The sequence below is a fragment of the Ixodes scapularis genome, unplaced genomic scaffold (assembly GCF_016920785.2).
Source record: "Ixodes scapularis isolate PalLabHiFi unplaced genomic scaffold, ASM1692078v2 PGA_scaffold11__112_contigs__length_91849675, whole genome shotgun sequence".
Classification (NCBI taxonomy): Eukaryota; Metazoa; Arthropoda; class Arachnida; order Ixodida; family Ixodidae; genus Ixodes; species Ixodes scapularis.
This window is the reverse complement of record NW_024609837.1, coordinates 73,804,664-73,820,042: the sequence shown is the minus strand read 5'-3', so window position 1 is coordinate 73,820,042 and position 15,379 is coordinate 73,804,664. Positions and strand designations below refer to the sequence as shown.

The following is a 15,379-nucleotide window of genomic DNA, read 5'->3' as shown; positions in this document are numbered from 1 at the left end:
TAGGCCACAACCGTCACCTGCTCGCCCTCGCCTTCCCATGCCTCAAGTAACATTCGGAGGGGAGACCTCAGGGATCGCCCGTACACCAGCTCAGCGGGACTAAACCCAGTAGTTTCATGCGGGACCGTCCGCAGAGCAAACATCGTAGCAAGCAGACAGGCTTCCCAGTCTTTCTTACGCTCGTAACAGAGCGCGCGTAGAACGCGTTTGAGAACTGAGTGCCATTTTTCAACGCTGTTGCTCTGAGGGTGGTAAACCGAGCTGTGCACTACGCGAATTCCGCATTTTTCTAGAAAGGTCGTGGTCAGGGCGGTAGTAAAAACGCTCCCTTGGTCGCTTTGCACCTCTGCCGGAAATCCTATCCGAGCAAACACCGACAGAAGCGCGTCAACTACCCCGGCGGAACTAAGCTCTTTTAAGGGAATTGCTTCCGGAAACTTAGTCGAGGGGCAAAGCATGGTTAAGATGTACCGGTATCCTGAATCGGTCACCGGAAGAGGTCCCACAACGTCAATCACCAGACGTCGGAACTTCGGTGATTAGTGGTACCAGCTTCAGTGGCGCCTTTTGCTTGTCATTTGGCTTTCCAACGCGTTGACAGGCATCGCACGAGCGCACAAACTCTTCCACCTCCTTGAAACAACCCGGCCTGTAAAATTCCTGTTGCAATCGTGCCTTGGTTTTCTTTAAGCCTAAGTGACACGACCAAGAGCTAGCATGCGAAAGACAGAGAAGGTCCCTGCGATACTTTGTCGGAACTACAAGCTGGTCATAACTGACCCCTTTGCGATTCCTGTACTGTCGATAAACCACGCCAGAACGAGTCTGGAACGAAACGTTCCGCTTAGCCACTCCCTCCCTTTGAGTGTGGTTTGTCATGTTACTCAGGGTGGGGTCACTCGCCTGTTCGGCCGCTAAAGTGTCTCTGTCCACCTCCACCAGGCTCTGAAAACTCGATGAGTGAGGCGAGAGAAAATTACCCTCTTCCTCAGGAGTTGGTCTATCTACGTGTTCCTGATCCTCAGCCGAATCACTCCTACTGTCACTGCTCTCTCTGGGCGCAACTTCAATCACTTCAGGGATCTCGATGGAGTCAGAAGTAGTTGACCCATTGTGCTTGTCGTCCCGACTGCCCTCACTGCCGTGTTCGGTCGACTGCTTAGCTGCTAGCTCGCGCACTTTGGAACGTGTCAAAGCCTGGACAACTCCTTCCCCCAATCTTAGGCCCCTTTCCCTCAGGAGGTGATCGGATCTGTTTGAAAAGAGGTAAGGGTACCTCCCGGGCAGGGACTTCGATACCGCTGCTTCTACTACTTCTATTTCCCCGAAAGGCCCTTCCACTTTGACCTTGGCAATCGGCAGACATACGCTGTTCTCCTCAACGACCTGCCTAATCCAGGCGCACTCGCCTGTAAAGTCAGATGGACTTACGTAGGACGGATGAATCACGTCCATTGTAGCGGCTGAGTCACGGAGAACTTTGCAAGGTCTACCGTTCACAACCAAATCTCGTCTTCACTCACGAAAGAAAACACTACTCGTGGTTTACGGCACCCGGCAGCGAAGTGCCCTGGCTCGTGACACCTAAAGCATACTGAAGGTTTTCGGGACTCGAACGCCTTCCCGTGCCCTTTCTCCTCGGGTTTCTTTCCTCCGTTTTCGCCCTCCTTCGCCGCCCCATCTGCGCTACCGTTGTGGCCACCCTTCTCTTTCCCTTGCCGTAACCTGTCCTTAAACCCCGCGCCGGTCCCTTTCGAGGGGTCTCTGTGCTGGCGACCGCGCCATTCGGGAAGCACGCCACGACGAGAGCTGAACTCTTCAGCGAGTTCCGCCGCTCGCTGTACCGTCTTCACGTCAGGCCGGTCCTGCACCCAGTAGCGGGTTTCTTCGGGCAAGGTACTAAAACACTGTTCCAGACAGACGCACTCTACCACCTTGTCATGGTTCCCAAAAACCTCGGAACCCTTTAGCCATTCCTCTAAGTTCGACTTCAGGCTGTACGCAAACTCAGGATAACACTCGCTGGTCTTTTTCCTTACTTCACGGAATCGCTTGCGAAAAGCGTCGGCGCACAACCTGTACTTTCTGAGGAGGCCCGATTTTACTTTTGTGTAGTCCTCCGAGTCTTCCCTACTCAGCCTGGCTACCACGTCCGTGTCACGATCCTCATGACAATGATTGCGCCGCGGCCGCGATCGAAGACGAAGAAGATTTGGAAGAGCACGAGGTGGGGAGAGCGCGACCGAGCAAGGAATTGGAAGCGAAGCACGGACCGCGACGGTCGGCCTGCAGATCGCTCAAGAGCTGCCACGGTCAGCGGAACGCTGAAGTCTCGCGTCGCCGCGCCGCAACTTGGCCGATTCATCCCGTACTCCAGCCTTTCTTCATATTTCTTTAACATATTCACGTGGAATACTTTCTTTCTTCCGCCCACATCAAGCTCGTAGTCGACTTCATTTCTCCTACTTGAGACTTCAAAGGGTCCCTTCCATTGCATGATCAGTTTATTATGATCGCTTGGAAGCAGGATGAGAACCAAGTCCCCTGGTCTCAGTTGGCGGGTGACGGTCTTCTTGTCGTAGTATTTTTTGTACTTGCCCTTGGCTTCTTCCAGACAATGGCGAGCTTGCCAGGATATTAGACCACTTATTACATCACGCTTGTTTGGGAGAGCGGGAGCACTGTGATGGCTAGTTCCGGGATTGTAGAAACTGAGAAGCTGATGGCGGCCGGAAAAGAGCTGGGGTACGTTGGTGAAGAGCTCAGGAACTGGGTCGAGCGAGAAAAGAACTATTTGAGAGAAGAGCGAGCACAGGCGCGCGAGGCGGCAAAAGAAGAACAACAAGCGAGAGAACGCGCATGCCAGGCCGAAGCCATCAGACTAGACAAAGAACGCGAGATATTAGAATTGCGATTCGCGGCTCAGGAAAGAGAAACTCGCGTGGCACGAGACGAGGGGGACCGAAGTAATTCAGCTGGACCAAGTCATCGGGCAAGCCCTCATAAGCTTATTCCGCAATACAACGAGAAGCGCGACGACCTCGACGCTTATTTGCAAAGATTTGAGCGTACGGCGACAGGTCTAGAATGGCCACAAGAGAAGTGGGCAACCACCCTGAGTTTATGCCTAACGGGAGAGGCATTAAGCGTTGTTGGTCGCATGACTCCTGCGGACGCGATGGATTACACCAAGGTGAAGCTCGCGCTGCTGCAGAGGTTCCGATATACCAAAGAAGGTTATCGTGAGAAATTTCGTGATGCGAAACCGGGAGACGGAGAAACTAGACGACAGTTTGCGGCGAGGTTGGCCGGATATTTTGATAGATGGTTGGAAGTTGCTGAGGTGGAGAAGAGCTTCGTGGCGCTACGAGAGACGATGCTCATCGAACAGTTTATTAAAACATGTTCCAGCAAGCTAACCGTGTTCTTGAAAGAAAGGGACTGCACGACGCTAGACGATCTGGCAGGAAAGGCTGACGTATTTTTAGAGGCTCAAGTTCAACCGAGCTATGAAAAAGCGAAAGGAGACGAACGTGAGTTTAATGCCAGCATGAGGACATCCGGTAACGCGCTCAAGGAGGATGTAAGGAGAACTCTCCGATGTTTCTTGTGTAACAAGATAGGGCACAAGGCAGAGAACTGCCAGAGTCGAAGCAAATACTCTAGACCATCTACGTGTTGGCACTGTGGGAAGCCGGGGCATAAAGCTGAAAGATGCAACCTGAGGTCTGGGGATAAGACCCAAGTTTCTTGTCTATGGACAGCATCGGATGAAAGGCAAGGGGAACCGGACGATTCCTACATAACCCTCAAGAATGGAGGCAGGATCCCAGTTGTAAATGCGGCTGTTGGACGAGCACCCAAGTTCTTGGTGGATAACATGCCTGTAGTTGAAGGTCGTTTGGGGAACAGAAGGTAACAGTGCTGCGGGACACTGGCTGTAATACCGTAGTTGTGAAAAAGAGCCTAGTCCCTGTCGAGTGCTACACTGGCAAATCGAGCCCTGTATTTTTGCTTGACCGAACCGTAAAATACCTACCAGAAGCTGAGATCTTTGTTGATACAGCTTTCTTCGTTGGAAAAGTTATCGCAAAATGTATCGACAACCCACTGTACGATTTAGTTCTCGGCAACATCCCCCAGGCAAAAGAGGCACACGAGCCGGACCTGGCCTGGAATTGCGACCAACAGAGCAGCAACGAAATTCCACCGCGGACCGAGCATCTGGGTTGCGAGGACATGGAAGAGCGGAGAATCGAGATGAACAGAGCTGATTCATCACGACGCGTCCCAAGTAACCACTCTACGATGCTACATGTCAACGTCGCCGGACTTGGACAGGCGAAGAACGGTAGCAATAGAGGACAGGCACCCTTGAACGTACCACAGGTTCCAATCCTTGAAACGACAGCAGAGGAGCTCTCGAAGGAGCAGAGGAATGACTCATCCCTGAAGAAGTGCTTCGACAACGTAGGAAAGGTGATAAGGAAACACAAATGCCGGACAAGATATGACATGGTGATTCGAAACAACTTGCTTTTCCGAAGCTGCGTGTTCGCCACTGGGAGAAGCATTGAGCAATTAGTGCTCCCAACGAGATACAGGCCAACTGTGTTGTCAATGGCACACGATGGCATCATGTCTGGGCATCAAGGTGTGAAGAATACGCTTGCATTGGCGACAGAAGAGTTCTTCTGGCCCGGAATTCAGAGCGACATCAAGTGGTATGTTCGCTCATGCGACGTCTGCCAACGAACAGTGCCAAAAGGAAGAGTGGGCAAAGCAACTCTGGGGACCTTGCCTACAATCGACACACCATTCAAGCGAGTGGCAGTAGATATCATCGGGCCAGTTAGACCAACAGCAAGTTCGGGCAACCGATATATTTTGACGATGGTGGACATGGCCACAAGGTACCCGGACGCTGTCCCCTTGAGGAACATTGGGACAGAGCAAGTGGCAGAAGCGCTCTTAGAGATGTTTTCCAGGTACGGCATTCCATCAGAGGTCCTTAGCGATCGAGGCTCCTGCTTCACCTCAGATCTCATGAAGGAGGTGAGCAAACTTCTTTCGGTGAAGCGCCTACTGACCACCCCTTACCACCCGATGGCGAATGGACTGGTTGAGAGATTTAACGGAACCATCAAACAGATGATGAAACGAATGTGTCAGGAAAGGCCCAAAGACTGGGATAGGTACCTTCCGGCATTGCTGTTTGCCTACAGAGAAGTCCCGCAAGCAAGCCTGAAGTTCTCACCTTTTGAGTTGCTCTATGGGAGGAAGGTGCGCGGACCGTTGACCATCCTCAAGGAGATATGGTCCAACGAGTCTCTCAAAGCTGACCTCAAGACGACCTACGCCCATGTCCTAGAATTAAGAAATAAACTGGAAGGGTCATGCGAGTTGGCTCACCATTGTTTGGAAGAAGCCAAGGGCAAGTACAAAAAATACTACGACAAGAAGACCGTCACCCGCCAACTGAGACCAGGGGACTTGGTTCTCATCCTGCTTCCAAGCGATCATAATAAACTGATCATGCAATGGAAGGGACCCTTTGAAGTCTCAAGTAGGAGGAATGAAGTCGACTACGAGCTTGATGTGGGCGGAAGAAAGTATTCCACGTGAATATGTTAAAGAAATATAAAGACAGGCTGGAGTACGGGATGAATCGGCCAAGTTGCGGCGCGGCGACGCAAGACTTCAGCGAGAAGACTCTTTCCGAAAGAAACACTACAGAACAGTCTTGGCAAGATGTCGTCGTCAACGAGGACTTGCAGGACAAGGAAAAGGAGGAGGTATGGAGATTAATTGGACAATACCAGTCGGTGTTTTCAGATCGACCCGGCCAGACCAACTTGGTAACGTGTGACTTGAAACTGACCACTGAGGAACCAGTCCGGGTGAGACAATATGCGCTGCCCTTTGCGGTCCAAGACGTAGTAGAAGAGGAGATCTCGGAGATGCTACAACTGGGAGTCATCGAGCGGTGTACGTCACCCTACAATGCACCGGTCGTGACTGTTAAAAAGAAAGACGGGTCCAATAGATTTTGCGTGGATTATCGAAGATTGAATGACGTGCTGAAGGTAGACGCGGAGCCTATCCTAAGGATTGATGTCACCTTTGCCAACGTGGGACGAAAGAGGTTCTTTCCGAAATTAGAGTTATCGAGGGGATACTGGCAAATCCCGTTGGAGGAGTCGGCCAAAGAGAAAACTGCATTCTCTTCAGGAAGTGGACACTACCAATTCAGGTTTATGCCGTTCGGGCTTAAGACTGCCTCGGCTATCTTTACAAGACTGATGAGGAAACTACTTGGTGGAATCGCTGACGCTCATCACTGTACTGATGACATCCTGATAGCGTCAGACTCATCGGCACAGCACATGGAAACTCTGAGAACAGTTTTCGATCGTCTGCAAGCCGCTAACATCACAGCGCGACCAAAGAAGTGTGAGGTGGCGTTCACACCTCACACTTCTTCCTCGTCTTCGACCGCGGCCGCGATCGAAGACGAAGAAGATTTGGAAGAGCACGAGGTGGGGAGCGCGCGACCGAGCAGGGAATTGGAAGCGAAGCACGGACCGCGACGGTCGGCCTGCAGATCGCTCAAGAGCTGCCACGGTCAGCGGAACGCTGAGTCTAGCGGTCTGGTCGACGGAACCTTCGCCGGACTCCGACACCTGGGACTGCCATGCACAGCTCCCAGCCAAGTCTGCGCTACGACCTCCAATCATCGAGGCGAAGACAACCGCCTTCACGAGGACAGGCCACGGAGGACTCGTGAGCGAGATTCACCTGATGTGTCTATGACTTGACGGAACTTTGATTAGTGTTGAGACGCGTGTAGAGATTTCTTTATTGTACTCTTTTTTTTTTGTGACTCTCTCTTTCTTTTCTGACGGTTTACTTTTATCTTTCTTTCTCATTATAGTTCTTCCGCTCGCTTAAATAATATAACGTATTTCTCATTCCCGGAACTCTCATGGTCTTTGTCTTCCTCTTCTGCAAACGGGCGCTGACAGTCCGCCGCCTCACACGGCAACAACGTCAAGAGGCGCTGAGGCCACGACTCCCGAGAGAAACTTGCCTTCTCGCAAGCCCTCTCAAAATTGACGAGGAATAGGCCTATATCCTCGCCAACCTTGTAGGGCTGCAAAAGATTCTTCATTTTCCAGCCCTGCTGCCCCACTGAACTTGGTTTCCCAGTTGCCCGCGCAAGCTCGAGGTCGATCCTGGCCTTCTCGATTGCTCTCTCCTCGGACTCTTTCTGCGCCTTTTCTCTTTCCACGCGTTTCATTTCTTCCTCCTGCTCTCTTTTTTCGCGTTCCTGAATAAACTCCCAATACTCCTGCAGTTCGTCTCCGTCAGCACCCGACTGATGAATAGCATCCATAATTAGAGGCTTTTTTTCAGGCCCGCAATGTCGATCCCCAACTCTAGGCAAATTGCCTCTAGATCTGGTTTGCGTAGTGCCTTGAGATCCATGATACCTGACGTGTAAGTCACTTTTCCTATCACACACCTGGAAGTAGCCCTTTTCTTTCTTCCAGGTAGACGTTCAGAACCAGATTAAATATTACTCTTTGATATCCAAATCCTGGTAAATCTCAAAGGAAAAGTGTCGAACACTCACCGGTGCCGCAGCCCGAACTCCGCAGGTTCCGTGCCGTCGCTCCCATCAGGTCTCTTCCGCGGCTTGGAGTCGAATCGTACCAGGTCTCCTCAGTGGCTTGGAGTCGAATCGCACCGCTGCCATCCAGTTGTTGTGACTCGGGGCTTGTCCATGTAGTCGATCTCCGCTGGAGCCATGCGTCGCCCAGGACATCGGGCAGAGTTGGTAGCGAGCCAGGGTGTTTCTTCTCAAACTGTTTATTTACATTCTATGTACAGTCTGCCGTACGGCATGAGAACAACGTGAGAACACACCGAGAGCGCGTAAAACTGCTCTTTTTATAAGGTCCCCCTTCTTTACGTCTCTAGGCCAGGACGCCGTTCCCAAACTGGTCAGGCCCCGCCCACTAGCACGCACAAGCACACAGTGTAGTGGCGGCCGGACATCACATCCCGGCGCCGAGTCACTCCCGCCCTCGAATGCCGCGCCGAGGAGGCGACAACAAAGGGTCCACTCTCAGCCTGGGAGACGACGCTGGCCGAGGTGGTGCCGATGTCTCCATTAGGCGGCTTTGTGGCACGAAAAGGGTTGGGCCGGAACAACCGCAAGTGGCGTCCGAGGATGATCCGTCCTGAACACACCCTCACGGAGGTCCCGCAGCTGGCGCACCGTCATCCGGAATCTTCGCACAGTAATCCCCCCCGGTTCCTGCGTCGAGTGACCCCGTTTCGGGCCAGCGTAATCCCCGCCAGAAGTAAGGGTCCGGCTCAGCTTCGCGCCTAGGTGTGGCGACATCAACACGGTGGTCCTCCGTCGAAAGCCATCCCTTTGTCGCCTCTCGCTTCGTTTCCGGGCTCAACTGACCAGAACCATATGGCGACGATACCCAGGGGCGTTCCCCAGTGCCGGGTGGTTTAGATCGAGAGGGTTTGGTCCGGGGGCCGTTCATAACAATATATATGCATGCTACAAAGCTGTCTGACAACAGTTTGTAGAGCGTATTTCTTCGGCGCTCAAATCCGGGTTGAGCGGCGTCACCATAGGCGTCGGTGTAACCGCGCGCATTACTTTATAGGAAGGTTTCCCGCTAAATATAGTGGAAAAGTTTCACAACTAAAAGTGACGGGGAAAGTTTTCCGTTATATTTACGGGAAAATGTTCCCCTACATTTAGCGGGGAAATTGTTCTGCTAAATTTAGCGGGAAACTTTATCTCCTAAATTTACCGAAAAACGTTCCTCACTAAACTTAGCAGAACAATTTCCTCGCAAAAATTTAGCGGGTTAAAATCTTCCGCTGAATTTAGCGGGAAAAGGTTCCCGCTAAATTTAGCGGGAAAAGTTTACCGCAAAATTTATCCGGTGATTTTTTCCCTAAATTCATGGAAAACTGTTCTCGCTAAATTTAGCGAAATATTTTCTCCACTAAGTTTAGCGAAAAAACGTTCAAGCTGCAGATAGGGGGAAAATTTCGCCACTATATATAGCGGGGAAATTGACGTCACTTCGCCTCCCACCAATTCAGTTTTCTTGCTGAATTTAGCAGAAAATTTAACTAACATTTCCCGCGAAATAGGATGGCAGCAGGCGAGGAGGAGGGGAGGGTACGGGGGGAAGGAGGAAAGGTATACCTTGCCGTCCGTACCCTCCCCTCCTCCTCATCGAGAGCTGCACTCTAACTCGGCATTACAGAGAATCGTAAATATCTCTAATTTCTTGTACGACCAAAGTGACAGACAGTCATACAAGGAAAAAAAATTAAAGATGTTTACAATTCCCTGTAATGCCGAATTAGAGCACAGCTCTTGAGGAGGAGGGAAGGGTACGGACTGGAGGGTATGCCCCTCTTCCTCCTCCGTACCCTCTTCCTCCTTTTCTCTTTCTCCCCTTCTCCTCTCTTCCTTCTCTTCCTCCAACTCACCCTCCCTCTACCCCTCCTATCTCCGCCTCTTATTCTGCTCCCCTCCTCCTCTCCTCCTCCTCCTCCACTCCCTCCCTCGTGAGGTCACTCGTGACTCTCGTGACTCTAGTGACCCTCGTGACGTCACTCGGGGAAGTCGTGACCTTCACGAGTGAATGTCACGTGAAAATCGTGACCTTCCCGTGACCTTCACTGTGAAGGTCGTGGCCTTCGTCGTGAGCTTTACGAGTGACTTTCGTGAAGTAGCTCGTTACCCTAGTGACCTTCGTGACGTCACTTGTGACGTCATAATGGGAAATGTCCCATAATGCAACGCGCGGTTGGGCCGACGGCCACGGCGACGCCGCTCAAGCCGGAAACGGGCGCCTAAGAGCTGCACTCTGAAAAATTGAAAGATGTTTACAAACCTCTGTAATGCGAACTTGTGTACGCAGCTCTTAAGGAGGGGGAGGGGAGGGTACGGAGGGGAGAGCATGTCTTTTGCTCCTTTTCCGTATCCTCCCCTCCTCTAAAATAGTTTGTTGTTGGGCGAGTTTGTGAACGTTTCGATACATGGTTTTGCGCAAAAAAGACGAAGACAAGAGAGAGAAACAAACACGAGCGCAACTTACAACTGTATTGAGGAGACCTTTAGAAGACATACGTATATATCGTCAACTTCAATGCGTCCACGCATGCGTCGTGTCACTATCACACACTCGTCACAGAAACTTATCAAGGAAGTGTTTCGCAGCATTATACAAACTTATCGAGGTATCGTTTCATTTCATTTAATTTATTTACACCTTAAGGGCCCGTGAAGGGCATTACATAAGGGGGGGAGGGGGGGTATTCGAGTTTTATACAACAGAGAAACGCAAGTACAAGAAAAAACAGAAAAGGAAACTAAAACACACTTAGCACACTCAACACACTCAGGTCTGCTCAAAGTTACACAACTCATAGCACTAGTAGGACGATAAATGAAGTTTAATACACGATAGAAAATTAATGGGATCCACAATGGTGACAATGGACGATGGGAGGTTGTTCCAGTCGCTGATGGCCTGAGGGAGGAATGATCGATTGAATGCGTTTGTAGAGCCTGAAATACGCTTGATTGTACATGTGTTGGTAAGGTGTGAAGATGTTCGGTCGGGGGGTGATAGCAACTCATTTTTAAGGACTGGAATGTGGTAGTAGATTTTATGAAGAAGGCAGAGCTGAGAGACTTTCCTGCGGAGCTGCAAAGAGGACATAGTTAGTTGACTTTTCAAGGCGGAAACACTAAATGAGTGATCATAAGTAGACAGGATGAAACGAGCAGCCCTGTTTTGAACTGCTTCGAGGTTGTTAATTAGGTAAATTTGATGGGGATCCCAGATGGTAGCGGCGTATTCTAATTTAGGTCTGACGTACGTGTCGTACGCCCGTTTTCGAACCAGGGGAGGTGCGGATCGGAGGTTACGTCTTATTAGTCCAAGGGTCCTTGATGAGTCAGCAGTAATGGCTTCAATGTGATTATTCCAGGAGAGGTGGGGTGTTAGTCTTACACCAAGATATTTATACATAGAAACATTCTCAATTAAGTCGGAGTCCAGGTAGTATTGGTAGGACAGTACAGATTTTTTCCTAGTGAAGCGAATTAGTTTGCATTTAGATTTATTTAACGACATCAACCAGTCATCGCACCATTTGTTAATTTTAGATAAGTCACTTTGAAGTTGGTCGTTATCTTGCACACATGTTACTTTGTTATAGACGACGCAGTCATCTGCAAATAGACGTATTTTAGAGGAAATATTGCTAGGGAGGTCATTTATATATATTAAGAATAACAGAGGCCCAAAAACAGACCCCTGCGGAACACCAGAAGTCACGTTTGTTAGGGATGATTCTTGGTCATTAATTGACGTTAGTTGCACGCGGGACGAAAGAAAGTCACGTATCCATGAAAATGTGAGTGGGTCAATGTGTAGAGATGACAACTTAGAGAGTAGGCGTTGTTGAGGGACACGGTCGAAGGCTTTTGAGAAATCAAGAAAAACGGCGTCAGTCTGAGTATGACATTCAAGGTTAGTGTGTAGGTCATTAACAAAATCACAAAGCTGAGTCTCGCAGGAAAGTCCCTTTTGAAAACCGTGCTGCTGCTTGAAGAAAAAAGAATTACTTGCTAGGTGAGACATGATATGGGAGTAAAGTATATGCTCTAGTAATTTGCAAGAGATGGAGGTTAATGATATTGGGCGATAATTAGACACAGAAGAGCGACTACCCTGCTTAAAAACTGGGACTACCCTGGCTATCTTCCAATCAGAGGGAAGGCAGCATTCAGAAAGTGATTGGGTAAAGATCAATTTAAGAAACTCGTTTGAAATTATGCTAGTATTTTTTAGGATTTTAGAGTTGATATTATCGGGACCAGCAGATGATGTAAGTTTTAATTTATCAATTAGATTTTTTATTCCGGCAGAAGTAACAGTGATAGGGGGCATAGGCTCGTAGGGTTGATCGGGGAATATGGGAACGCTGTCCAAGCACTCGTTTGTAAAAACTGAAGAAAAGTAATCATTAAAGACTCTAGGGCAGTCGCTCTCCAGGATGGGGTCGCCATTAGCGTTTTTAAGATGGATGACAGGGTTGCTATTTTTTGGCAAGATTAAGCTCCAGAACTTCCGTGGGTTACTATGAAGTATATTAGGTTTGATTGATTGATTGATTGAAAACACGTTTATTGACCTTATATTGCGCGGAGCGCGCTGCGGAGGTCAGTTAGAAGGAGCGGTCTGTCAGCGAGCTTCCTTGATTCGGTCTTGAGGAGTTTGACGGAAACCATCCTGCAAAGAGTGAAGGGTCACACTGCTAGAAAACAGATGCAGTCAGCACTGAGGAATGTGAGACCTGAAGCGGTACCATACGTGTACAAACTCTCGCATAACCTCAAGAAGGCTGCGAACAGACATGGGTTGCCGATTGTGTTTACAGGTCCGACAAAACTCGGCAACTCTGCCCCCCCCCCCCCCCCCCGCCATTACTGGAGAAAGCAGACAGAAGCGAGGATGCGGCACAAAGCATACGAGGCCGTTTGTTGGCTGCAAAACAGGTCATTATAAAATCCCGCTCACGTGTGGGAAGATACACATGGGGCAAACGGGAAGGTGTGCCAACGACCGTCTCAGGCAGCATGTTTAAAGTTTAAAGACTAATGACGGGGCACATTTGCCTGCACACTGCAGAAACTGTAAGTGTGAGCCACGTTTTTCTGCAACTGTACTTTCGGGCGGAAGAAAGGGACAAAACCACGTGAGCTGTTGGAAGCCTTCTTTATCGAAAAGAAAGGCGACCATGTGTGAGCGATACCTCGATAAGTTTGTATAATGCTGATAAACGCTTCCTTGATAAGTTTCTGTGACGAGCCTGTGATAGTGATACGACGCATGCGTGGACGTATTGAAGATGACGATATATATGCATGTTTTCTAAAGGTTTCCTCAATACAGATGTAAGTTGCTCTCGTGTTTGTTTCTCTCTCTTGTGTCCGTCTTTTTGCGCAAAACCATGTATCCTCCCCTCCTTCTCTTTTTAATCTCCTCTTAATGGCTGAAAATATAGTGCACGTGATGTTTAAACTATGATCATGCTAAATGATGCAAGAAACGAATGTGCCGGTCGAACTCTGTTTTTCTTTTGGCTAGAGTGTGATCGCTCGGACGGCAGATTCCCGGACCTCGGCGCCTGGCGTGCGGATTATGTCGATCGTTTTGCTAGTCGCGCTCTTCCACTATGATTTTGAATGACCGGAATTGAAATATCACGCGCACCCTACTTTCAAGCATGAAGGGTTACTACATTTAACGTTGTACGCGCTTATACCTATAATTAAAACTGTTTCTTGCTACGACCACTGGGATATTCTTTTCCAACGTTGATTCTTTTCGGCTTCTGGTTGGTCAAGAGAATATGTCAGCCTTTTTTTTTAGTCTGGTGCGGGTCATGCCTCTGCCCGCTCCTCCCGCTGACCGAACTCGCCCTACACACGGCTCTCGGCCACACTGTCTCCATATACCTCTCTGCTGCCATGCACGCACGCTCGTGCAGTGCAAGAACTGTTTAGGGCCACATGTTTGCGCTTGTAGCATCGGCTACGTCTTGACTTAAGGTGAAAAGAAATATAAGTTTTCAAAAGCTCCGCATTCAGCACGCGCTGGTTGCCATCCTTGCCTCTTGTGCAACTTGTGCTGACGGGTGTGCTGGTGCTGAAGCATGATATCCTAATGTTAGCAGCGTGGAGAGCTCTCGCTAAAGGTCAGATTGTATGGGCAATCACGCATAATCACAAATCTGCCAAAGATACGTTCACGTGAACGCTGAACGCGATTTGACGCATGGTTGCAAAAGTGCTCGTTGTCTGTGAAGAAGTGATGCGCTTTACCAAGCGCAAAGTGAGTAGAAAGATACTGCCTTTTATTTTCTAATCCTCATAAACCACTCGTCTCGTGCTGTTGAACCGAGGTACGTGGCGAAGGTCCACGTGTCGAAAATTTCTAGGAGCCGTATCACCTCACGTTGAGCGGCAAAATTCAAAGGCATTGCAGCCGCAGAAGTTCCACGATGGATAACGGACTGCCTTGCGATCAACCTTGCGTCTCAGTGTTGGTTTTTATCTCCTGGTTCCTGATTTGTATCACCTTTCCTTTCTCACTGCTCTTCTGCGTCGTGATGATGAATGACTACAAGCGAGCCGGCATCTTCAGAATGGGTCGGATAATTCGCGGAGGCGCCAAGGGACCTGGTTTGTTCTTCATCATCCACTGCACCGACGACTACCGAATTCTATAGCTGCGCACGGTCGTCTTAGACGTACTTCCAAAAGAAGTCCTATCGAAAGGCTCAGTCAACGTGACCGTCGACGCCGTGGTTCCTACCACGTCTTTAACCCGTTCATGGCCATCAGCAACGTGGAGGACTTTGGCATCCAGTGTGCTCAGGAACGTACTAAGAAGAACGATTCTATCCGAGATGTTCTTGATGAGGGACTCTATCTCTCACATGATGCAATCTGCTTTAGACGTGGCTACAGACCCTTGGGGAGTAAAAGTTGAGAGGGTTGAAATGAAGGACTTCCAGATTCCAATTCAGATGCAAAGGGCAATGGGTACCGAAGCAGAGGCGGTACGTGAAGGCAGGGCGAAGGTTATTTCGGTAGAAGGCTCGCAGCACGCCTCTCGCGCTCTCAAGGAGGCCGCAAATGTCATATCTGAGAGTCCTTTGCGCTCCAGTTGAGGTACCTGCAGACGCTGGTCACCATCGATGCGGAACAGAACTCGACCATCGTATTTCAGCTGCCTCTTGAACTTATTCTCGGCATGCTTTCTAAGGCACTTCGTGGTTCGCTTTCCCGCAAATCAGAGCGCCTGCTGCGGACGGATGAGTTTTCCTTGGGAACGACATTTGCACTCACGGTGGTTCGTATTTCGTGCTTTGTTTAGCTTTCGGGGTGAGTAAGTAACGTTTTCAAGTTTGACTTCTGTTTTTCTTTTTTTTTTGTATCATTCTATTTCCTTACTTTGAGGTTGGTTAATGAGTTTTGGCAATATTCTTTCAAAGGACAAGGCAAAGTTTTCAGTCGGCATAACAGGTTATAGCTTTTTTCATTCAAGTGTGGCTTCAGGATGTTGTCTTTTTTCACATAAATTTCTCGTTATATAGTTTTGATGTTGTCAGTCTAAAACATAAATAAACGATCTCGGATCAGATCTACTTCTTCAATGTATTTCGGCGAGGGTGGGTGGAACAAATTTCAAAGGGCAAAAATTCGATCCGCTCGTTTCACCCTGCGGACACTAAAACCGCTTTCGACGTCAAC

At 49.4% G+C, this 15,379-nt stretch overlaps 1 protein-coding gene and 1 pseudogene across 1 annotated transcript; both read left to right on the top strand.

The window, feature by feature from the left end:
- Nucleotides 1–3,178: 3,178 nt before the first annotated feature.
- LOC120838968 lies at nucleotides 3,179–5,625 on the top strand. The gene is made up of 2 exons (XM_040209140.1): nucleotides 3,179–3,896; nucleotides 4,067–5,625. Exons 1-2 carry the CDS (start codon nucleotides 3,179–3,181, stop codon nucleotides 5,623–5,625), a joined length of 2,277 nt encoding a protein of 758 aa, XP_040065074.1.
- Nucleotides 5,626–14,124: 8,499 nt separating this feature from the next.
- Nucleotides 14,125–15,002, top strand: LOC120838966 (annotated as a pseudogene).
- Nucleotides 15,003–15,379: the final 377 nt, after the last annotated feature.